Source organism: Lepidochelys olivacea (assembly GCF_965140295.1).
Source record: "Lepidochelys olivacea isolate rLepOli2 genome assembly, chromosome: 12".
NCBI lineage: Eukaryota > Metazoa > Chordata > Testudines > Cheloniidae > Lepidochelys > Lepidochelys olivacea.
The window spans coordinates 23,479,908-23,506,294 of NC_140422.1; the positions used below are offsets into that span (position 1 = coordinate 23,479,908).

Here is a 26,387-nt window from a genome sequence, read left to right on the forward strand (position 1 = left end):
GTTTTAGGGGTTTCAGGGAAATGGAGTGCAGGTCGATGTAGAGCCAAAAAGGAGGCTGGGGAGCAGAGGATAGTGATGGGGTTGGAGATGGAGGGGATTGGATAGCAGGTCCCCAGATTGGGGTAGTGTTGGGTAGGGCGAGTCCCTGCCAAACAGCCAGGGAAACTGATCTCAAGTCACAGAAGTTTGGTGCCTGCAGGAGGAGCTGTCGTGATGATGCAAGAAGCTCATCCAGCCCTGTGGACACATGGCTAAGGGCCTCCCACTGCTCTGGAACTTCTCCTCTACTTGAAATCTGGGGAGAGAAACCTGGGGGGCAGGAGACGGGAAATGTGTCAGGAGAAGGGGGGAGTCAGTGAGGTGCTGGTGGTGGGAAGGGGAGAAGCCCAGGGGGCAGCAAGCCAGAGGAGATGTGGGTGGGTGGGGGAGGGGGGAGTCAAGACAATCATAGGAAATGGATGGTAGGTCCCCTATCATAGGGATGAGGAGGGGTTAAATGGAGTCTCTATCTGAACAGCCAGGGAGAGAAATACATTTTTGTGTGCATTACAGGTTGACTTTTCAATCTGCAGGAAATGGCCCACCTTGATTATCATACACATTGTGAAGAGAGTGGTCACTTTGGATGGGCTATTACCAGCAGGAGAGTGAGTTTGTGTGTGTGTGTGTTTGGGGGTGGGGGTGAGAAAACCTGGATTTGTGCTGGAAATGGCCCAACTTGATGATCACTTTAGATAAGCTATTACCAGCAGGACAGTGGGGTGGGAGGAGGTATTGTTTCATGGTCTCTGTGTGTATATAATGTCTTCTGCAGTTTCCACGGTATGCATCCAATGAAGTGAGCTGTAGCTCACGAAAGCTCATGCTCAAATAAATTGGTTAGTCTCCAAGGTGCCACAAGTACTCCTTTTCTTATAGCCAAAAGTGTAGAGGGGAGTTAAAAAGTAAAGAGACAAACTAAAAAACCCGGTTTAAAAATTTCATGATTTTTGGGCCATGTCATGGGTTTTTGGATCCGACTCATGATTTTTGATCTCTTGTGGTTGGCAATACTCCTTTCTACAGAAACTTCTCTCTGTTATATAAACTAATCAATAAACCAATAATATTTGTTCATTTCCATCATGCTAAAACACAGCCGGTGTCTTGAAAGATTTGTCTAAGACAAGATCTTTTGTCTTGCTTATTCTTTTGGTTCCTTTATCTTCTATTACATCTATTACTTCAAGATACTGCATCATTTTCCAGTTTGCTTGGAAAGACATTAACATCTGGGATGAGACCCATAGAAAATTATTAATATTGTAATACTCGCTTATGGAAATAAAAGGATTTATTGGGACACTGCAAATAACAACTCCAGCACACACAGATGGTATGAAACTTCCTACCAATCCCTTCCCAACCATGAGATACAACATAACATGAAAACAAGACAGCTTAGAATTAAGCTAAACATACAACAACCCTCTTGGTGGAGTGCTGTCTACAGTAATCATTACGCTATTATATTGCTGTACTTTCTCTAGTCCCCTCTATCTGATATCTGAGAAACTGCTTTGCCTCCATCGAGAAACAAATAGGAATTTTGCCATTGAATTCAGTACTACCAGGATCTGATTATAAATCCAGTAGATCCAAAGGAAGTGGAGCCTATATCCAGTGATCCTTTAGACTGACCATTAATACAATGGGCAAGTGAAAACTGAAAATCTAACTAATAAAAATTACTTATGGCAAATGGGAATCCAGCATGAAACAATGCCACAAGAAATGACCATTGCTAGTGAATGGCCCAAGGTTACACAGTCATTTAATTTTATCTTGTATAATAAGTTACCAGATAACAGTTAATAATTGAAGAGAATCCCACATTTCATAGCAAAAGGCTTCTAATTTTTTTAAAGTAGAAATCACTTCTGAGAAAATTAGTGTCTTTTTCTTTGGCTACTGACTGCATAAAATAATGAGCTTTTGATTTCATATATATTAAATATGTGGAGCAATTAAGTGACCCAGAAGGAAAGGGAAATAATGAAATGAGGGCATAGTGTGCAACAGAAAGACTGAGGTTTTTTTGGGCAAAGCAGTTTCAAGAATGACTTTACAGAATGGAGACCCAATCTTACTCCCAATGAAGAAAAATGGCAGTTTGTCTGTTTTTTTTCCCAAACAAATCAATGTATTTCTATTATATTGCAAAATAGTCTAATATAGTAATGGGAGCAGTTGGATGCCTCCTCATGCACTAGCCCTTTGCACAGCAGCCTTGTCATTTCATTTCCTGATATCCAGTAAAGGGAGAAAATGAAGAGACTGGAAGTTAGGACAGAGGGATAATGGTACTTGTCTGCCACCCAGGGGCGTTATGAGGCTGAACTAATTAGCATTTTAAGTGCTTTGAGTCCTTTGAGCCAAAGTGTTAGAAAAGGTCCAAATCCACTTCCCTTGGCCCATCAAGCTGAGTGCTGTTCCAGGACCTGCCAGGAAAGGGTGGAGAGGATGTGTGCATTGTTGAAGCCTCTGGCTCCAAATCTTCCTTTGCTCCACCCTCAACTCTCTTTCCTTCTTTTGCTGCTCAGTCCTCCCAGCAGAGAGCTCTGCCATATGCAAAGAATGCACCACCCCGTGCATTTCTTTACAAATCCTGTTCCCTTCTTTCATAATAGACCCACCCTGTAATTTCTGCTGAGAGTCCTTCCCACCGGTGGGCAGCATTTGACCCTAAGGTCAAGATTTTCAAAAATGGGTGTCTATGTCCATATTCAGGCATGTTGATAAGTGCCTGATTTTCAAAGTTTCTGAGCACATTAATGGAAGCTAAGGGTGATACCTGGCTCATATTGATTTTCATTTCCATATTTATTCTCCATCTGCAATTTTCATAACAAATTTGCACCAAAGTCAAAAGTTGTTTTTCTAGATGCCAGTACAGTTGGTCAAAACATTTTCAATTTAACTTTTTTCTGTCTAAAAATAACACTTTGATCAAACAAATGGTTCAGAGAAACAGGTTGATTTTGACAATATATTTCATAGGGAAGTTTCTCAGGTCTTGGAAGGGGATGGGAGAATGAGCCATCCCCTAATCTGGAGCAGTGACTTGAACTTGGGTCTCCTTCATCAGATGAGTACCCTAACCACCAAGCTCTTGCCTATTCTGGGGTGAGTGGGTCTCTCTCTCTCTCTCCCTCCCTGCCCCAAAATCAAGAGGTCTCATTTTCATTCTGCACTGAAACAAAATCAAATTTCAAAACTTAGACACTTTTTGTGAAATGAAACTATTGTTTTCTGTCCAGCCCTAAGTGCCAGCACTGTAAACTCAGCCCATGGATCTGAAAAGCAGGCATTTTCCATGGTTTCAGTAGTGAACATCTGAAAGCAAATCCATGACTGAGCATTTTTATATTTGAAGAATGTGTTTTATGTGTATGTGCGTGCATGCGCAGGCAAAACTGTCTACTGCTTATCTACTCTGTGTAGTCATTGCATTGAACCAAACCTCAGACATTACGGGCCAATAAACATAAGACTTTGGGGGACTTTTTTTTAGCCTTATATAATGTCTAGAAATTATTTTTGATTTTGCACTTCTTTTTTAATGAGTTGAATTCACTTGTGTAAATGGAAGCTATTTTGAAACTCAGGCCTAGTCTCCATTAGGAAATCACTAGTGTGAAAAAAAACCACACCCCGGTTAAACAAAGCTAACCCACAGTATAGACAGTACTAGGTTGACCGGAGAATTCTCTCACACAGCTACCACCTCTTGTACGGTGACCACAGTTTCCATAGAAAAAATGGGACATTTCCTCCTCTCCCCTCCCCCACGCGAGGCTGTTGCCTGTCCTTGGAACCCTGCGCCACTGTCACCCGTAGCTGAAACGCTGCCCCCTCCCATGCTGGAATGCTGCCTTTCCCCACCCCAGCTCTGCCTTCTCCCTGAGGGGGGCTGGTATCTCTGCTTGTTCCCCTCCACACGTTCCTCTGCACTGCACCCCACTTTTTTGACAAAAGTGGGCATTTGTCCTGTTTGTGTAACCCACACACCTCCTGTGTGTGGTATTCTGTCCGATCTAGTGGCACTGAGACCACCGAGAGAGAGATTAATGAGTTTGCTCTGCAGATTTAGCTAATGGCGAGTTGGCTTTTAGCTCATGCAGTAGAGGCTCGTGCACTAAGCTCCTGAAGTCCCAGGTTCAATCCCGCCTACGATTAGGGTCTGTCAGTGTTACGTTTGCTTTTGCCAACCGATCAAGTCAGTCAGAGCAAATGAGACAAATGTTTCATTGGGGGGGGGGTATCCTGGATGGCCGGGACAGGGCTTAAAAAAGGGACTGTCCCAGTCAAAATGGGACGTATGGTCACCCTACCTTTCGGGGAGGTAGGCCAGTCTACAGTACAAATTTATGTCCGTATAACTACGTTATACCAACCTAACCCTCGGTGTAGAGAGTGCTATGTGAATGGGAGGGCTTCTCTCATCAACATAGCTATCGCCTCTTGTGGAGATGGATTAATTGTGCTGATGGGAGAAGCTCTCCCATCGTCATAGTAGCATCTTCACTGAAGCGCTACAGCAGTGTAGCTGCAACGTTTTAAGCGTAGACAAGCCCATAGACATACTTTCTTGTCATTAAGTAGCTTTGTTTGAAGCTTTCAGGCTATCGAGCAAATAATGTAAGGACTTAACTGAGAATTCAGTCATGTATGGAAGCTAAAAGCCACAGCCTGAAGAAATACAGATATTGCCATCAATATGAAAAGCACGTTTTTTAATAAATCAGTGTAATAACATACAGAGTGGTTGTTCCTTAAAAATATAATTTTTCTTTTGTGTGTTTGTTCATTTTGGGGCAAAATATGATGGTTTTTAGACAAAGCCTCTTTAAAATAAATCAATGCTGAATTTTTGTCATGCCACAACACAATTTCAGCATTATCTGTTGCTAGAAAACAAATTTCTGTGAGTTTGTAATTGTGCCTGGAGATTTTAATACTTTTTTTCTAAAGCAAAAGCCCTAGTTTTGGAATTAGTTAACGATTACACAGAGCAAATACTCCAAAATTTAAAGTATGTATTTATAGTACTTTGATAATATTTAACAAGACAGACTATTTTGATATTTTTAGAAATGGTAAGAGATTCCCAGTGAAAAGAGAAGAAATTATAACATGATGAGAGGCATTAAGAAGGCACATACAATAGCTTAGGGTTTGCAAGACTGAACTGTAGAATCTCAGAATGACTACTCACATAATAGACCCACTCTCAGCTGAGGAATGGTAATCTGTGCTTGTTTGTCTTGAAGACCTAGCAGTTTTAATGAAGGCTAATGGCATTCACAACAGCCACGTACATGCCTGGAAAAAAAGACATGTGCGTAGGTGAAAAAATTTGCAATGCCTCAGGCAAATGCACTTGAAAAATTGAACAATATGGTTCTAATTTGAAACATGGGGCTAGGGGGTGGGGGTGGGGGAATTAAAGAATCAAACCATATAAAACATCTTGTCAATTACAGTGCTCTATTTCTCCTTTACCCTTTGTTTCTGCTTTACCAAATATAAAAAAGTAGTGCATATAAAAATTTTCACAGCAATGGGTCAAAATTAGACTCGTTAGTAATGAACAAATAATACCCTGTACAAATATCAATGTTTCTTTATCCTGAGGAGATTTAACCCACACTTGTATATATTATTATTTTATTATTTCCATTACTGTAGCATCTAGAGGCCCAAACAAGACTACTGCCCTATTGTCCTAGGTGGTGTACATTCACATTGCAAGTGACAGTTCTGGCTCCAAACTGATGACAATCAAAATAGACATGACAGAAAAAGGGTAGGAGAAAGGAAGTATCATTATCCTCATTTTACAGATAGGAAAACAAAGCACAGAAAGTTTAAATAACTTCCCCCAGGATTCACAGGAATGTGTGGCAGAGCTGGGAATTTAACTCAGATTTCTAATTTTTATAACCACAAGACCATCTGTCTCTCTTCCTCATGTGTGACACACGTATGTGCAGACCACCATTAAACATTGTGACAGAACAAATGTCAGGAAAGAAAAAGGGTGACACTTATTTGTCAGCAGCAGTTGCGCTGAGGGGACAATCAATAGAAGCTTGTTAAGAGTGGCATTGAGTGTGCCTGTCAGTGTGAGATGTTGGAGGATAAGTGCAGGAATCTGACTGTGAGAGAGTAGCTGTCTGCAGTGTGCCTTTCCCCCTGAAATGTCCACCAGAAACTGCATTTTTCTGAGACCCAGAGTTAGGGTTCCAAAGGATACAGCTGGACAATTTTCCCCAACACAATTGTCTCCACTAGTTGTAATTAAACAAGGGAAATGAATTTAAACTCTTACACCTTGATCGTGCAAAGAGAACCATGTGAACAGACCTTGGTATTGACTTCAGTGGAGGTCCCTCTATGTGGTTCTCTTTGCAGGATTGGGGCATCAGTTTCTAATGGCATGAACAGCTGTTAAAAGTGGTCCTAATTATTGACGCCAAGATTTCAAAGTGATTATTTTTCATATAATAACATAAGAGATAGCTGCTTCCACTCTTCTCTATGGCTCAGGCTTCCCAGCTGGGCTACATCTCCTCCAGTGCAACATAACTAAGGGCACCCGTGATGTAATTATCTTCCCTAATCATTAGGGCAAACCTTGGTGCACCATGGGAGATGTGGTCTGACCAGGGAGCCTGGCCTATAGAGGAGAACCTAATGAGGTAACCGAACTACCTCTACCATGAGCCAATATGGAAACATTTCTGAATCAAAAAATTTCAGTTTTTGGCTGTTTGTTTGCAAAAACCAAACAACCTAAAACCAAAACCAATTTTTGATAGAAAATTTAGATACACTGTTTTTGCTGAAATTTTTTTAATAGCAAAAAACCCATTGTGCTTTCCAGCTCTAGAGGGTTCCATTGTGCGCTGCAGGGCAAATTGCTGGAAGGCAAGATGCCTACACACCTTCCATTTTGATATCCAGATCTTAGATGACAACCAGCCCAAACTACTTATTGTGACAACGCTGGTTCAGAAATTCTGAAGGAAAGCTTTATTCTTTGTTTACTCATTTGCATATCTGTACTTAGAATGCTGTATCAGCTCATCATTGTTTCAGAGCAATGCTAGTATCTGGGTTATGGGAACAAAGTAAAACATTTGTGAGTATGTGGTTTAGAAGCAAGAATTTCTTTTGTGTGTGCCTGCTCTATAAGCCAGAGCTGTAGAAAGCTTTTCCACATTGTGGTTAAGAATCTTTTGTTTTTTAAAAAGTTGCCAATTATTTTTTATGAAGAAAACATAAGCAATTTAATTGGTTTATTTAAAATCCAATAGTTTAAACTATAATAAATATTCAGTTCTTTGCCATTTAAAATGTGTTTGTCAAAATTGTTAACTGCCTTTTTCTGCCAAAAGCTAAATCTAATATAAATTAGATTTAAAATGGTTTTAAAATTAGACTTTCAAAGTATAATTTAAAAACATGTTACATTGATTCAGGCTAACAAGTCAGATCTATTTGATGGACAAATTGAATAAATATTTGTTATACTATTTTATATCTCACTGTCAATAACTCAGTAAAAGCAGAGAAAATGGGGAGGAAAACAAAACAAAACAAAAAATACTCCCATAAGGTGGAGAATATCATAGCAGTCTGAGCAGTGTGTAGTATAGTAGCTAATGTTTACTAAGTATGGAAACAATTAAGGGCTGGATCCTGCATTACTTATGCACCCAAAACTACCATAGTGTTCACAAAGTTATTCAAGGAATGGATGCTCAAACAGTGGAAGATATGGCCCTATATGGGTAGGTTTCAGAGTAACAGCCGTGTTAGTCTGTATTCGCAAAAAGAAAAGGAGTACTTGTGGCACCTTAGAGACTAACCAATTTATTAGAGCATAAGCTTTCGTGAGCTACAGCTCAGCATCTGATGAAGTGAGCTGTAGCTCACGAAAGCTTATGCTCTAATAAATTGGTTAGTCTCTAAGGTGCCACAAGTACTCCTTTCCTATATGGGTAGTTTTCTTCGGTCTAATACAGTCTAATTGAAGAAGCAAAGATTTATTAATTAGAATGGCAGCTTAAAATGCATAGATAAGTTCTGTAATGTATAGAATCATGGTCTGTGCTAAAATTCAGGCATTCAGGACTGTTTACAAAAATGGGCTAATAAGAAAAAACAGCTTTATCATTGTGGCATTTATTGTGGTCAGCATCTGCATGGGAGAAGGAAGGGTATGAAAAGTAGTCACATTTCAAAAGTACATGACAATAGGCCAAATCCTGCCCTGCTGTAAATCCACAGTTAACTCTACTGATTTCAGTGGAATTGTTGCAGATTCATTTTGTTGTAATGCACCTGAGCTCAGGTTTGGCCTAGTGTCTTTAAAATTATTCAAAGGAGGTGCAAAAGCAGGTTGTATAGCATTTGTGCTTGCAAATTTACTTTGACATGAATGTTCTGAAAAACGCAGTATTGCAGATAAATCTTAGTCCATAACCTACTAAATCCTACAGGAGCCAGATTTAAGCCTCTGTTGTGGGTTCAAGGTGGTGGTGTTCCAGCTGCCAAACACTGAACAGGCTCCTCGGTTGTTCTTCACTGTGAATTTACACATAATTTGCCATAACTTGGACTAACATTTTCTGAAGTGCATTTATATTTGTGCTGGAAGACCAATGTGTCAGCAGAGATACTGAATTATCCCAGACAGTACTTGTCAATAACACTGCATCTCTCTCAAAGACCCAGGATAACAGAATCACTGTGCTGGACCCTCCCCAAGTTATGTTTAGTGCGAGTAAGAGGTTAGGGTCCAAATGTGATGAGTAGTCTACACTAGCACTTCTGTTGGCACAACTTTTGTCGGTTAGGAGTGTGAAAAAACACACCCCTGACTGACATAAGTTTCACCCATGAAAGTGTAGGTGTGGACAGCGCTTTGTTGGCGGGAGCCACTCACCCTCTGATGTAGCTAGCACCGTTCATTGGGATGGTTTAATTATGCTGGAAGGAGACCTCTCTCCTGCCGCCACAGAGCGACAACACAGGACACCTTACAGCAGCACAGGTGTATCGCTGTAAAGTCCATAGTGTAGACATAGCCTCAGGCACCATTACATAACAGATATATCTGTGGATATGCATTCAGCATCTGATTCTGCCACCCTTACTCACAGCAACAGTACTTCAGTGAAACTTTTCACTGAGTGCAGAACTACTCACTGTGAGTAACGGTGGCTGAATTGGTGGCAGAGGGTGAAAGGTGCAATAGGTAACCTGAGATAGATATTATTACTTAGGCTGTTGTAGCACCTTGGCGCCACATCCTGGACCAGGACCCCATTGTGCTAGGTGCTATGCAAACACAAAACAAAAAGACAGTCCCAGTTTACAGTTGAGATATTTCTTTCCATCAGCTTAATGACTCCACATCTGAGGTGGCCAAGGCATATCAGTTATTTCACCGCAGTGTTTGAACTGGTTTTTATTTCAGCCAGTGTTAGGACACGGCGCCTCCAGAATAGAGGTGTGTTGAGCTAAAATTGATCCCTTTTTGGAGACCTTTTTTCCCTAATATAGAAGTGGTGTCAAGCCTGCATAAATCCACAAATGGAGCATGAAAGCAGCCAGAGATCAACATCTCTAAATTTCAACCAAGATAATAACGATTTTAGCCACTTTTCTGAAGTATAGCTTGTGGATCTGCTGCCAAAATATAACCCATAATATTCCCCCAAAGTAGAAAAATTGATCCCCACTTTGTACAGTTCAGAGATGTTGAGAAGCTTTATCAGACTGAATGTTGGGGGTATGTTGGTTTCTAATGAACTTCAACAGCCTTTTGATATTTCAGGTAATATCCTTTATGTATTAGTTTAAACAGGCCAAATGCTGATCTTGGTTACACCAGGGTAAATTTGGAGTAATTCCATTTAAGTCAGTTGACTCCTAATGAGAGCAGATTTGGCTAGTCTGCTCATGAATGTTCTTTTCCAGAGGGTCTCAGCCTACTTGCCAGAGACCCTTCCAATTAGCTCCCCCTAAATTTCTTCCCCCATTGAGGCTGCTATGCACCTGGTGCCACACATCTTGTTGCCTGCTTTGGGTTCAGTTCTGTTCTCACTGAAGTCAATCTGAATTTTGTTATTGATTTCAATGGGAGCAGGACAAGGACCCCATTGTGGGCTATTTGAATACTGCTCCTTAATCAGCCACATGGGTTGCTGCTGAGGTATGTGGTATTCCTAATCTTCACTCCAGGCTCAGGGCAGGTCTCTACTACTGCTTAAATCCATCTAACTTGCGTTGCTCAGGGGTGTGAAAAAGATCTAAGTGCTGTCCACACCAGCACTATTTTGCTCTCCCGCCAACATAGCTTCCGCCTCTCACGGAGGTGGAGTAATTATGCTGACGGGAGAACGCCCTACACTTCTGAGGTGAGCGAAAGAGACCAGGACTATGTATCAAGACGAGGCCTCCCACATGGCAAGGGGTATTGTGACGTATCTGTCTGCAATGTTAACTTAAATTCTTGTATCACTTAGCCATATTGCAAGGAAAACATTTCTTAGTGTGTTTAGTTCTTTTATAAATGCTAATCTAATTGCAAAACTATGATAATGCACTTCACTGAGTATTGCAAAGTTTCCGGGATCATTTGCAGCTGCAAACTTTCACTTCATGCCAATGTATCACATGCTGACGGTTGAATTTTTAAGTAAATTTTCTAAAAATACAGAAGTCTTTTGAAATAAAAGCCCGATGAGCAGAAAAAAGGAGAAAGTTAGGAATTCCTCCATCAGTCTTCCCATTGATTACCCTTTTCTCCTGGGCTCTCAGGAGTAAAGGGCCAGATTTGGATAGTGGGCCTATTTGGATAGCAGTTAAATTGGTTTCAGAGGGAATAACTCATGGAGTAAGGTGCATTTTGGTTTTAGAAAGGTTATCAAAATCCAGACCTGAATAGGGAAACCCTCAATTCAAGACTCTGTCCAAGAGATATAGAGTAAATCAAAGAGACATGAAAAAAAAATATAGTAATGACAGGATGAATACAAAAGAGGTATATCAGTTGCATTGATGCTAAGCCATTTAGAGATGTCATATACAGATGATCAATGGTCAAGAAAGTGCTTTTATATTGTTATAATTTCTCACTTAAAACTGAAGAACAATCACTCAGCCCTCAGACGTGGGTACCAACCTGCATCTTTGCTTGCTGTACTAGTTCTCACCAGCTACATGTCATAAGAATTCTTAGGAAAAGTTGCAAAATACATATTACAAGTGTATTCATAGATTCATTGCTCACTTGTTGACTACAAGGCAACCGTACCCAGTCCCAGCCACCCCAGAACCATGAACTCTGTTGTTTCTATCAATAGAATTACAGTTTAATTAAATTAACACCCTCAACACACTCCCCCACAACCGCAAAGAAGTCCTTGCCAGGTCTTACCTAATCCTGCAACCCTTAGTAACACTGAATTCAGTGGGATTACTCACATGGGCAAGTGCTCCAAGATCAAGCTCACAATGTAGCCAATTTTCTGGCATCAGTGAGGCACCAGAATAAATAAAACCCCACTGAGCCCAAATCTTCAGTCCCTACTTAGTTTTCACTGGGGGAAAATTCACATTACTTAATGTGCAAATGAACCCCAAATCTTATGGCAAAACTTGAGGCTTAGTTTTATGGACATACAATCAACAGCGGGCCCAAATGATACATGGCTACCTACCAGGTTTGTCTAGTAAATCTAAAATTTTCATTTTCACCCACAGTTTATCATGTACCTATAAAATTGAGGCTGCAGCTGTTTGCTGGTGCAAACTCAGAGGTTGTTTTGGAAATGTTTCTTGGTGCTGTGATACAGGGTTTGTATATGTTTATGTTTAAAAGTATTATGTAGGATGTTAAGGATTATATTCTAGGGTTCACTCCAACAAATAATTAACTTAATAGGACTGTATGCATGAATAACAGTTTGAAAGATCAGACCCTTAATTTGTATTTATTTGCTAACTGATCATTGAATCTCAGAAAGCTGTTCAGAGAAGTATCCAAAAGTTTAGCTGCTCATCTGAGTCTCATGAGCTAGAACCTGGACCAGGGAATCTCATGAGAATTGGCTTTCTTGTGAGAGATCCAATTATTGTTTTATCCTAGGTGACACTTCAATTTTCTATGTATTTCCTGAAGTATTTTGTTCCTTCAATTTCCTATGCCACATGAAACCAGGAGGGTGAAGATGATGAGAACTTTTAAAAAAAAAGTCAGTTGATCTTTTGCGTTTCTCGGGAAGTTTCAGGTTGGCCTTATTTTCTCTGCTGGTTTGCCAGTCCCTAGTATTTACACCATTGTCTTCTTCCAGATAGGTCCTCTGTTTGGCAATAAATTAAATTCATACAACTGTCATGCTGGATAAGTTTGTTTGTTCTTCTAGTTATGCCTGTGGTGAAAGCCAATACCTGATGTTTCAGAGTGACACAACATTAAAGGTCAGCATTTGCCAGATACCACACAAGAACCACATTTATTTCCTATTCTAAGCCTAGGAAAAAAGATGGCATCACAGAGGTATCTGATTGGTAAATGATGACAAATGCTGGCTTTTTAATGACAACCACCATCAGAAGCCTTGGGTGCTCAGTTTGCATTAATTATATCACTGAGGATCATTTATTCTTTGCATGGAGTTGCAATTGGATTTTTGTTAGTGTTGAATCAAGTCTAAATGTGTCCTTGGTAGTCAACCAGCAAGCTACTGGAACTTTAATAAACTACTATGGAGAGCTCTTTTCACTGATAGAGAGGCTGAGGGTCTGTAGCAGAAATAGAATATATTTTCAGTGTCAAAATGTAAACTGGAGCATGAATCAGCCTTCTGGCTGGATGTAAAGGGAGGGAAGCCTTTAGCACATTACCTCTTCCCTCACCATCTGTGGCAACGTGTACATGCTGCAGGTGCCAAGGATTGTGGGAATATATTTGGACAGCTGTGGAATATGGGCAAGAGGAGAAAAACAGCTATCTTGAGGCAAACATGTCCTGATTTCTAAGGGAACTATATTTATGTTAGTCATAACCACATTATCCAATATAATTGGGGTAAAAAAATGAATGAGCTTAAAAGAATGTAAAATAAAAAACTTTCACAATTCCCATAATAAATAAAGACCTGGACCTGGTTTAGAGGGTTTGTGAGAACTTCAGAAGTTGAAAAGGGTAGCAAACCCCAATGTTTTCTAAAAGACAATACCAGAAAAACCACAGACTGCCCCCTTTTTTTTTTTTTTTTGGCTAGATGGTGTAAATCTTATCTGTCATAGCTCCTTCTATGTTGCTTTATTTAATGTTTCCTAATTCTGTGCTGGTATATTGTATCAAGAGCTAGTGGATCATATTCTTGATCTCTTTACACTCTGCGTGAGCACATCTGAGGGCAGGATTTGGACATATAGTTATGAACACTTGCCCTGAATTTTCCATCTCCCTGCTTCTCTGAACATTCTCTTGTTTTCTCCAGGCCTGATTTTGGGAAGTGCTGACCACACACAGTTCCCATTGAAGTCAGTGCCCTCTTAGGACCTTGTTGTTTGGAAATTCATTTAGCTCCCTCCTGACTGCATTCTTACAGTTACTTTTAGGTGACTCATATTCTGTATGTTGGATGTCATTTGCCCCTGTGAGGTTTGTATACATTTCCAGAATGTACCTCTTCTCTTCACTGTTTTTACATTAGCAAGAAGTTTCTTCTCTCTCTCTGTCCCATTTCTGTTTCCATCTACTTCTGTCCCTCCAGTTTGAGGAATGCCTGATAAATAATTTTAGACAATGGACTTTTCTGTGACTCTGTTATTACTGTTAAATAGTTTTGTCTTCATTTTGACTAAAGGTATAGAATATGGCTTTTAAGCTATAGTCATGTGAACATTTACTATTACAGTTAACCTTTGCTCTTCAGTTGTATCTAAAAGAACTGAACTAAGGGTCATAGATAAAACATCCCCTAGGGGTATTTTTAAAACTGAGTCTCATCAGTGAATCATTAACCTGGTAGATTATTTACTATTACTTACTAGAAGAAATATATATTGTAGTTTTACTGCCCTTTTCAGATTTGACTTGTGTATAGTCTTGATTCCATAGGCTCTTCACTGAGGCAGTGCCTGTTGTAGCTATGTAAACATGGAGCTAAAATTTGCCTAAACAGCAAAGAAATCACAATAATTCACACACTCTCCCCAGCTCTTTTCTACTTAACATGGAACACTGGAAGTCTTGTTTTGCATGAGGAAAAACTCATTATACCTATGTTAGAGTCCAAGAAATGTTAGCTTCAAGTTAAAATAGATAGCCAGGTTCTCAATTGTCCCCAGATCCTGTTGGAAGCCAAAGCAAATTAATTGCAGTTCCTGGATCCTACATCAGGTTTCACGCTGGCCCCAACACAGATGAGAGTAATATAAGAGTACAGATTACAGATCATGGAGGCTGTTCAAATGGAAACCAATTCCCTATAGCTACCAAAGGCCCGCCAGAGCAGTGTGTTCTGTCACCATCCCCTCTGTGCCCTTAATACAGTTCTGTACTGGGGCTGCATGAACTGGTTACACCAGCTCTATAGCAAAGTAAAGTATCCATAATGAAAACAAATCAGTCCTTTCAGAAAATACAGCATAGGGAAGGAGGGGAGAGAGCGGGCTGACTAACTTTAATCTTAGTCTTGGGCAGCTCAACAGGAAGAGATAAATAAATTAGAGCCATCCTTTGTTAGTAATGAGCACTTGCACCTTCTGTTCTCTATCATATGCAGTCTTACAGAGAGGATGATCTCCTTCTCCTTTCCCAATCTTGCCAGTATATCTTTGTGAAGCAGGATTTACAGTAATTTTTGGGAACAAGATTTCCCCATTTCTCCTCTAGTACACGCCTCTCTTAATTTTATGTCCTTCCCCAGCAGACTGGTGCACCCCAAAGCTAAGGGAGTGGAGTGTGAGTAAATCAAAGGATTTGTCTGAGTCAGCTTCCGTTTTTTTTTTTTCTCTTTTCTGTCAACTGAGAAACAAGTGTGATACTCTCCCGCCCGCCCTTGCCACAGGGCCAGTAACTATAGGTCAATCATTTGGAGTTTGCAGTGGTTGGGGATCAATGTGTTAGAATCCCCTTTGAGAAGATAGGTTGGGAGATGTGGTCTTTTGGGTACAGAAGAAGATAAAGGGCCTCTCACTTGTACTGGGGTAAATCAGGAGGAATGACATTCACTTAGCTGTACCAATAATCATTATGTCATCTGACTGCTCGAAGTGCTGCCTAGGCCCCTGAAGAAGGGCAGCACAAGGCAATGATGAATGCCTTCACATTGCTTACATGAACTTCAGCTGATTGCTTAACAACAAAGGGTTTAATGTTGCTTGCATTATGGATTATGCAGCATGATGAGCTTAATCTGTGTTGACAAGCAGGTTTAATTGCACATTATGTCTTTGCTTTGCTAATGGGAATGTTTGGCTATATTATGATATTTACATCTCCAGGACAAAATCTTGACCCTGCTGCACTGAGGGTGAACAGTCAACCGTAGTTCTGAGGCCTTGCCATGCTTTCTCCCCATGGGTCAAGAAGGTCTCCTGAGAAGTGGCTGTGGAATCACTTGGTCTGCCCAGCCCCGATTACTTGAAGAGGCAATGTCTGTATGGCAGTGGAGTCACTAGGAAGTGATACACAGTGGCAGGAGTGCCAGGTGTCCACAACACCAACATCAGAGCAAGCTGGCAGCCCCAAAACCAGCCAGCTGGGGGCCCATCATACTGAAGAGAGAGACACTTTCTCAAGAGAGAGGAAGTGGGGGGCAGCAGCAGGGAACATCATGGTCTCCTCCCAACAAGCAGTTTCCTACGAGCATGATTGCCAAGTATCATGTATTTGGCAGCCATCATGCCTGCTTGTGGCTCATCCTGAATCTCATGCTTCCAGCTGAGCTGTGGGCAAATGTAGTTTCACCTGCAAAAAGCTTCTGGTAGCCAGGTGGACTTGCTTCTTCTCCTTAGACTGCTCCCTTGCTAGATCCAAGCAGGAAAGAAGCAGCTAGCAGCAGCTTCCAAATCCCAAAAGAGACCCCATGTCCCCTAACCAGACCCCAATCTCCTGCTTTTCAGACAGACCACAGCGTCTAGCTCCTCTCCCAGACAGCACTGCCTCAGTACCTCCAGACATCCCAGAACACACCCACCTACCTACCCACCAGTGCCAAGCTACCCTTAGGCAGCACCTAAATGCTCTTTGGTACCCACTGATCCAAGATCCCCAGAATTCATCAACCTCACCTAGCAATTCCAGGCATGTCCCAGCTCCCCTCACCAAACCCAGCATTCCTAGACAACCTCCCACATCCTTAGCTGTGCAAGCCTCAGAGCTGCCAAATTTTGTGCAGCTCCATGTGCTATCCCTGCACTACTTGGGAAGGGTATATTGACCATTTACAGATGGTCCCAGGAAAATTATTCAAAAATATGTAAACTGGGTCATTAAATAATGTGGATGAAATGTCGCACATAGAACGTCAAAAAACGTGGCAGCTACGTGAGAGATTACACTTAGCTCTCTAATCCTCAGGGCTCCACTTCTCAGCGTATCACAAGTGGTGGCATGGAGGCTACTGCTGCTCTCTGGCAAACCCCCATGTGGATACTTTTCATTCAGCCTTTAGAGTCACAGCCGTGTTAGTCTGTATTCGCAAAAAGAAAAGGAGTACTTGTGGCACCTTAGAGACTAACCAATTTATTTGAGCATAAGCTTTCGTGAGCTACAGCTCACTTCATCGGATGCATACTGTGGAAACTGCAGAAGACATTATATACACAGAGACCATGAAACAATACCTCCTCCCACCCCACTCTCCTGCTGGTAATAGCTTATCTAAAGTGACCACTCTCTTTACAATGTGTACGATAATCAAGGTGGGCCATTTCCAGCACAAATCCAGGTTTTCTCACCCCCCCCCCCTTTTTCCAAAAACCACACACACAAACTCACTCTCCTGCTGGTAATAGCTTATCCAAAGTGACCACTCTCCTTACAATGTGTATGAAAATCAAGGTGGGCCATTTCCAGCACAAATCCAGGTTTTCTCACCCCCCCCCCCCTTTTTCCAAAAACCACACACACAAACTCACTCTCCTGCTGGTAATAGCTTATCCAGAGTGACCACTCTCCCTATTATCATGCACATTGTAGGGAGAGTGGTCACTTTGGATAAGCTATTACCAGCAGGAGAGTGAGTTTGTGTGTGTGGTTTTTGGAAAAAGGTGAGGGGGTGAGAAAACCTGGATTTGTGCTAGAAATGGCCCACCTTGATTATCATACACATTGTAAAGAGAGTGGTCACTTTGGATGGGCTATTACCAGCAGGAGAGTGAGTTTGGGGGGGGGCGGGTGAGAAAACCTGGATTTGTGCTGGAAATGGCCCAACTTGATTATCATACACATTGTAAGGAGAGTGATCACTTTAGATAAGCTATTACCAGCAGGAGAGTGGGGTGGGAGGAGGTATTGTTTCATGGTCTCTGTGTATATAATGTCTTCTGCAGTTTCCACAGTATGCATCCGATGAAGTGAGCTGTAGCTCACGAAAGCTTATGCTCAAATAAATTGGTTAGTCTCTAAGGTGCCACAAGTACTCCTTTTCTTTTTTCATTCAGCCTGTATCAATTTAGCTTAATTCAGTAGGAAACCAAAGTAAGCTAAATCTTAAATCAGTTTAAGAGCATCCATACAAGGGTTTTGCCATTTTAACCAAATCGGTTCTTAAATTGATTTTAATTAAACCAGTGCAAACTTTGTCTATAGATGAGGCTTTGGATCCTGACTGTGAAGCAGCTGGGCAGCCATTCTGTGTCCCTTTCCCTGGTAGATTATAGATATAAATAAACTGGAAATAATAATTTCAAGTTTCCCCTTAGAATGAGTGGAGTATTCTATAATACTGTATAATTTATAGTGATATAGTGAAAACACTGAGGTACCATATCAATGATTGTAGCATTGTACACAATCAGTGTCAAGATAATCTTCTAGTGCAGCGGTTCTCAAACTGTGGGTCGGGACCCCAAAGTGGTTCCCCAATGTTGCCTCTAATTTTTTTATATCCATTGGTGGAATGAATTTTGTATGTGCACCAGTATGGATGTCATGTATGGCGGGGGTAGAGCAGAGGGGTTTGGAGTATGGGAGGGGGCTCAGGGCTTTGGCAGAGGGCTGGGGCGGATGGGGGGTGAGGGTTCTGGCTGAAGGTGTGGGCTCTGGGGTGGGACCGGGGATGAGGGATTCAGGGTGCAGGAGGGGGATCAGGGCTGGGGCAGAGGATTGGTGTGTGTGGGGAGGGGGTGATGGCTCCAGCTGGGGGTGCGGGCTCTGGGGTGGGACCGGGGATGAGGGGTTTGGGGTGCAGGCTTCTTCGGGGCTGCGGTGGAAAGAGAGCTCGTTCTAAGCATATTTAGTGGAGAATATTTATTAGCTTTATGACCTTCCCTGGAGTCAACATAGAAGCCTCCTCATCTCTTTCCATTCCCTGGGTCATCCATGCACCCTCACTATCCATTTCCTCCCTCACTCTTTCCACCAAACCTCACCACCTGTCTTCCCTTCTGTACTCTCCCCCAATTTGTGTATTATGTGTGTCTGCTAGGTGTTGGCCTCCCTTGATATGTTCTGTGGCATCCAATGGCACAACAGAGGCCTCGGTTCTAGAATGGGTTTCAGGAGGCCTCAAACCCAATAGAAACCTGAGTTAACCAGATAATATTTACACTATTAATGTAGCCTTTATGGTAATTGCAGAGATATTATCCTCTGAGAGAATCAAATCCTGATTGTTTTACTGTGCATATGTGCTTCTGTGAGGAGTAAGGCAAAGTGAATTTGGCCCATTAGTACACTCCAAGATCCAAGCACTAGTCCAGAATTTTCTCCTGGGACTCTGCTAATGGGAATATTTTCTCCTGGGACTTCTGAAGGGAGAATTTTTGTTTCGATGGGGTAAATAGAGAATGATGATCTCTGATGATCACAGTGATTTCTTGAGGAATAGTGGACTGAGGTATTTCTTCCTCAGATTCTGCAGGAAGTTCAGTTTGGATGGATGCCACACAGAGGTCAACAATCCCTGTTTAATAAGCTGCTCCATATATTTATTCCATTCTCTCTGGCATTTCAAAGTTTCAGCATTTAAATCAAGGCTATAACTGTGTAGACTCTGAAATTCTAATTTCTGTCTCTTTTTGCTTTTTCTCTTTGGGATTTAAATTCTAACCTCATTTACAACCATGATGTCAGTGGGGTTTCATGATCATATGTGAGGGTAGAATTTAGCCCAAGGAGAAAAAGCAATTGAAAATAGAATTTGGTGCCTTATCTAGAAATTGGAGAATCCTCACAATGGTGGTATGTGGAGGCTCATTATCATTAGGTTTTGCTGAAGGGGGCAGAGTAATCTTGCGCAAGTTCAAAGATAGCAGCTTCCACTTCACATTTTAAAATACCATTTAAGTATCTGCTGCACAAAAAGAGATGGCATTTCAATTTTTTCCTTTGGAATATCAATGATTCTGATGTCTGATCCGCTGTGATATATGGGATCTTCAGTTTTGTCCTCTATGAAAGCCACGCTGTTTCTAAGTTCAGACTTTTTTTTCACAGTCACTGTCTATATTTAAAAATAGTTTCACTTAAATATTGCCCAATCAACTCTATTCTTGCATTCTTCTTCTTCTTCTTTTTTTTTTGGGGGGGGGGGAGTCTTTAAATTCTAGACGTATACAGATGGCTATATACTGTGGTCGCCAATGAGAACTGGCCAGGTCAAGATTTTCAAGAGTGACTAATGAGTTTAGGTTTCAGAGTAGCAGCCATGTTAGTCTGTATTCACAAAAAGAAAAGGAGTACTTGTGGCACCTTAGAGGCTAACCAATTTATTTGAGCAGAAGCTTTTGTGAGCTACAGCTCTCTTCATCGGATGCATTCACTGAATCCAATGAAGTGAGCTGTAGCTCACGAAAGCTTATGCTCAAATAAATTTGTTAGTCTCGAAGGTGCCACAAGTACTGCTTTTCTTTTTAATGATTTTAGGTGGCTCAATTTTTGGGTGCTCAATGTAAGACAGATTAAAAGTGTTTGATTTCCAATGGAGAGTGCTCAGTGTTTTCTTAAAATCAGGCCCCTTTTGTGTGTCTCAAATTGGGCACCTGAAAATAGAGCCACCCAAAATCACAAGTCACTTTTGACAATAATGGCCTGGAGTTTTACTACACTACAGTATTTACATTTACCTCAATAATTGCATTCTTTCCTATACTTAATATTGGAAATATTCTAAAGAGTGTGGGAAATGTAAATGATGTGGAGTTAAATCTACAGACCCATTTTTAAGTGTACATGGCATTTTATTTGTATAATATCAGATACACGCATGTAAATTGAGGTTTTCTACATAAACATCTCTTTGTGTGTTTGCAATCCCAATTTAGGGTGTTTTGTGTGTACAGATGAGGCAGATGCACTTTTTAAAAATATGGGGCCTGGTTTTTACTGGTCCTTGCAGTGTCTGTGGGGACCATAATTTAAAGCATAAAATGGTTAATGATGTTTTGTATTTTATTTTAGTATAAATAGGGAAGTACAAAGTAGCCATCTTTACTGTCAGCCATTTTCAGTTCTTCTTTTTTCCGCTCCACCCTTGGACACAAGCACTCCAAGGAGTGCATGTAACTAAGAAGTTGTCCATAGTCACTTCAGATGTCAGATGAGTCATTTGGTTGACCAGATTTTACTGGAAGACACTTTTTGAATGTCAGTAAGAGAAGTATACAAATAATGGAAGTCATATAGGTTTGTTATGTTCCTTTTTTTTTTTTTTTTACTTCAATTAACTGCAGAAACCATTTTTTTCACTATTACTTTCACACAATACTTTCAAGTAATTATTTGCAGTTCCTTAAATTTCACACTGCATTGCAAATAGATTGATTGTGATAGCTGTAATGTAGGAATGCATATCTGTAAGACAATGATGGTATTTCATCAGTTATATTGGAGATAGTCATATTATATGCAACAGGAGATAATGCTGGTTGATAAACATTAACAGGATTTGTAAGGTTTAGTAAGGCAATAGCTCTATCACAAAATCATAGAAAACAGTGATTTTAATCTCTCTCTACACCCATGCAAGTGCTAATACTGCAGGCCTTTATTTGCATATGGAACATAATTGCAGGGTGTGTGTCCCTTTCTATCATCTTCATAGAATCATAGAATATCAGGGTTGGAAGGGACCTCAGGAGGTCGTATAGTCCAACCCCCTGCTCAAAGCAGGACCAATCCCCAACTAAATCATCCCAGCCAGGGCTTTGTCAAGCCTGACCTTAAAAACCTCAAAGGAAGGAGATTCCACCACCTCCCTAGGTAACCCATTCCAGTGCTTCACCACCCTCCTAGTGAAAAAGTTTTTCCTAACATCCAACCTAAACCTCCCCCACTGCAACTTGAGACCATTACTCCTTGTTCTGTCTTCTGCTACCACTGAGAACAGTCTAGAGCCATCTTCTTTGGAACCCCCTTTCAGGTAGTTGAAAGCAGCTATCAAATCCCCCCTCATTCTTCTCTTCTGCACACTCAACAATCCCAGTTCCCTCAGCCTCTCCTCAGAGGTCATGTGCTCCAGCCCCCTAATAATTTTTGTTGCCCTCCGCTGGACGCTTTCCAATGTTTTCACATCCTTCTTGTAGTGTGGGGCCCAAAACTGGCACAGTACTACAGATGAGGCCTCAATGTCGAATAGAGGGGAATGATCACATACCTCGATCTGCTGGCAATGCCCCTACTTATACAGCCCAAAATGTCATTAGCCTTCTTGGCATCAAGGGCACACTGTTGACTCATATCCAGCTTCCGTAACCCCTAGGTCCTTTTCTGCAGAACTGCTGCCGAGCCATTCGGTCCCTAGTCTGTAGCAGTGGATGGGATTCTTCCGTCCTAAGTGCAGGACTCTGCACTTGTTGAACCTCATCAGATTTCTTTTGGCACAATCCTCTAATTTGTCTAGGTCCCTCTGTATTCTATCCCTACCCACCAGCTTATCTACACTCCTCCCAGTTTAGTGTCATCTGCAAACTTGCTGAGGATGCAGTCCATGCCATCCTCCAGATCATTAATGAAGATACTGAACAAAACTGGCCCGAGGATTGCCCCTTGGGGCACTCTGCTTGATACCGGCTACCAACTAGACATGGAGCCATTGATCACTACCCGTTGAGCCCGATGATCTAGCCAGCTTTCTACCCACCTTATAGTCCATTCATCCAGCCCATACTACATTAACTTGCTGGCAAGGATACTGTGGGAGACCGTATCAAAAGCTTTGCTAAAGTCAAGAAATAACACATCCACTGCTTTCCCCCATCCACCGAGCCAGTTATCTCGTCATAGAAGGCAATTAGATTAGTCAGGCATGACTTGCCCTTGGTGAATTCATGCTGACTGTTCCTGATCACTTTCCTCTCCTCTAAGTGCTTCAGAATTGATTCTTTGAGGACCTGCTCCATGATTTTTCCAGGGACTGACTGGTCTGTAGTTCCCCAGATCCTCCTCCTTCCTTTTTTAAAGATGGGCACTACGTTAGCCTTTTTCCAGTCATCCGGGATTTCCCCAATCACCATGAGTTTTCAAAGATAATGGCCAATTGCTCTGCAATCACATCCACCAACTACTTCAGCACCCTCGGATGCAGCACATCCGGTCCCATGGACTTGTGCTCGTCCAGCTTTTCTAAATAGTCCCGAACCACTTCTTTCTCCACAGAGGGCTGGTCACCTCCTCCCCACACTGTGGTGCCCAGTGCAGCAGTCTGGGAGCTGACCTTGTTCGTGAAGACAGGCAAAAAAAGCACTGAGTACATTAGCTTTTTTCACATCCTCTGTCACTACTCTTTGCTTCCCTCATTCAGTAAGGGGCCCACACTTTCCTTGACTTTCTTCTTGTTGCTAACATACCTGAAGAAACCCTTCTTGTTACTCTTAACATCTCTTGCTAGCTGCAACTCCAAGTGTGATTTGGCCTTCCTCATTTCACTCGTGCACGCCTGAGCAATATTTTTATACTCCTCCCTGGTCATTTGTCCAATCTTCCACTTCTTGTAAGCTTCTTTTTTGTGTTTAGGATCAGCAAGGATTTCACTGTTAAGCCAAGCTGGTCGCCTGCCATATTTACTATTCTTTCTACGCATCGGGATGGTTTGTTCCTGCAACCTCAATAAGGATTCTTTAAAATACAGCCAGCTTTCCTGGACTCCTTTCCCCCTCATGTTGTTCTCCCAGGGGATCCTGCCCATCAGTTCCCTGAGGGAGTCAAAGTCTGCTTTTCTGAAGTCCAAGATCTGTATTCTGCTGCTCTCCTTTCTTCCTTGTGTCAGGATCCTGAACTTGACTATCTCATGGTCACTGCCTCCCAGGTTCCCATCCACTTTTGCTTCCCCTACTAGTTCTTCCCAGTTTGTGAGCAGCAGGTCAAGAAGAGCTTTGCCCCGAGTTGGTTCCTCCAGCACTTGCACCAGGAAATTGTCCCCTACACTTTCCAAAAACTTCCTGGATTGTCTGTGCACTGCTGTATTGCTCTCCCAGAAGATACCAGGGTGATTGAAGTCTCCCATAAGAACCAGGGCCTGTGATCTAGTAACTTCTGTTAGTTGCTGGAAGAAAGTCCACCTCATCCCCCTCGTCTGGTGGTCTATAGCAGACTCCCACCACAATATCACTCTTGTTTCTCACACTTCTAAACTTAATCCAGAGACACTCAGTTTCATACCGGACCTCTGAGCAGTCATACTGCTCTCTTACATACAATGCAACTCCCCCACCTTTTCTGCCCTGCCTGTCCTTCCTGAACAGTTTATATCCATCCATGACAGTGCTCCAGTCATGTGAGTTATCCTATCAAGTCTCTGTTACTCCAATCACATCATAATTCCTTGACTGTGCCAGGACTTCCAGTTCTCCCTGTTTGTTTCCCAAGCTTCTTGCATCTGAGCAATATGGTAGGCTGCAATCATTTACTGCATTCATTGGCAGTCTTTCTTTAGCTCACGTGGTAGCAGTCCATACTTTTAGTGTTGAAGGTCCCAGGTTCAAACCATGCTTAGGGAAGTCATTGCAAAACTGGCCCCTAAATGGTGACTTGAATTCCTGTGAACATCAGATATTTAGGTAGGAGGGAGGGAGAAATATGTAACATGCTTACAGTATGTGCTGTGGCCTCTTTTGGTGTCTGGTCCACATTGAAGATAAAAGTCTACTACTGGACAAGCTAATAGAGTTAATCTTTTAGCTCAGTTGATAGAGGACCACCGCAATGGGCCAGATTCTGATCTTCATCACATCATTGTAGAGCTGGACTAATTTCACTGCAAGGTGACATAAGTCAGAATCTGGCCCTATTTCTCTAATTATCGGTTGTAATAATCTCTGCCTAGATCTCTGTTGCTGTTTGTGTGTCTCTGTGCCCCTCTTACTTTTGATATCACAGCTATGACATCCATTTATTTACCTATAATGTCACAATTCCATTGTTCACCAATGAGCTGCTTATGGAGCTGTAGCAACAGACTGAGAAAATGAGAGAAGAGAAAGAGAAGAGGAAAATAAGAGACCAATAATTATTTACTAAAGTTCGTCATCAAATAGTTTCAAAAAAATAAAGATGACTAAGAAAATCAGAAGCAGCTGATGTATAATTCATGAAGAAGAAAATTTTGTCACTGAAATCATTTGCCCGCTATAATTGCTACTGAGAAGCTGGCCACTTCAAATAGTTACTGACTGAAGTGGTAGTAACATTCAAATGGGTACAAATGATGAAAGCATCCACATTCTCAGCCTTGTGCTTGCTAATGAAAATATTGTCTTTGTTGTTTGGAAAATTTCCTCATTACCAAGCATGTAGTAAATTTAGGGCATTCTGCTTTTGTTTCTAAATAACTGCACATTTTTGTTCTTTCCTGAACCTTGGTCAAGAGTTTTCTGTTCATGGCTGAATGAGCGGCAAATCTGAAAAATATATCCGTTATCTTTCCCACAGTTTTAATGATGAGGCTGTCATTCAGGTAACCACTGATGAGCAAGACCTGCACTTGTGTTCAGCAACAATAGTAGCCTGAAGTCAAACCACAGTAGCCAGATGCCAAGGGCCAAACCACAGTCAGAATCTTGAGAACAGAAAGTAGAATACATAGAGATGGATTTTGAAACACCATTTTAAGTGAACTTTTCATAGCAGTCAAAATGATGTAACCATTTAATAAATTAGAGATGCAGGATATCAGTTGCTCAAATGCTCAAGAATAAACCACAGAAACACTTATTTTCACAGTCGGGGAAACTGAAGCATGGAAGAGTTACAACTTGCTCAAGGTGATACAGCCAGCCACTACCAGGGTCAGATCTCCAACATCCCAGTCCTGTATGCTGACCACTAGGTCAGGCCATTAGTATAATAATGATGATCTACTCTATTTTTCTGTTAAACAAGTATGTGATGTTCTTATTCCTGAATGTAAACAATATCTATTAAAAAGCACTGTCTCTCAAGTCTCAGGTGACCATTTTCCTTATTTCTTACTAGAAGGGAGGAGTTACCAGAAGTAGCCCACAGTAGGAAGAGTACTTGCTGCTGTGAAATTACACATTCAAGTGTCCAAGCCCAAAACCACAATGTACTATTTGCTTTAGATAGTCATGTGATAATGTGTTTCTGTTGCAAGCTGTTAAAAATATAACAGCAATGCAGAAAATAAATGTTCAAACAAAGAGGAGCTTCCTTCTTTGTTCCTTCAGGGTGACAACTTTCTGAGAAGAACAAGAGCACATTTTAGGATTTGACCTCCTTTACCCAGATTTACAAGGACAAGTCACAGTATGCCTAAGTTTTTGGGAAATTAGTGGCATATTACAGTGTGCTAAAGGTCCTGGCAGGGTTGTGACGTTTGACCAACAAGAAGCAATTATGCAAACCCCTCTATGCCTTGCTTGTCTGTTTCTCCCACAATCATCAATGCACTTTCTTCTCTACGTCTCCATGGAATGTCCTTCCTGAGCTAGTCTCGCCTGTACCCCAATGGCTACCACATATTAACCACATTTGTTTGTTTCATTAACTAAAACAACAAAGAACCAAAACACAAGCTTCCTTTCCTCATGCTGTGCACTAGACTTCAGGGAGTAAATTCTTAGCACCCATCCTTCTTCACCGGACTCCTGTTCTATCTGAGGTAGGGCCCTGATGTGACCATGCAAACAGACCG

The 26,387-nt window shown here is 41.5% G+C and overlaps 1 protein-coding gene and 1 long non-coding RNA gene across 3 annotated transcripts in view; one reads left to right on the plus strand and one right to left on the minus strand.

Moving 5' to 3' along the window:
• The window catches only part of LOC311528959, a 240,234-nt gene that overhangs the window by 101,450 nt on the left and 112,397 nt on the right, over positions 1–26,387 (plus strand). The window lies entirely within an intron of this gene.
• The window catches only part of LOC311528956 (uncharacterized protein), a 193,868-nt gene continuing 172,774 nt past the window's right edge, over positions 5,294–26,387 (minus strand). The window contains exon 5 of the mRNA XM_084644498.1: positions 5,294–5,364. Coding sequence (XP_084500624.1) covers positions 5,334–5,364 — 31 coding nt within the window. The 3' untranslated portion in view covers positions 5,294–5,333. The remainder of the gene's footprint in view (positions 5,365–26,387) is intronic.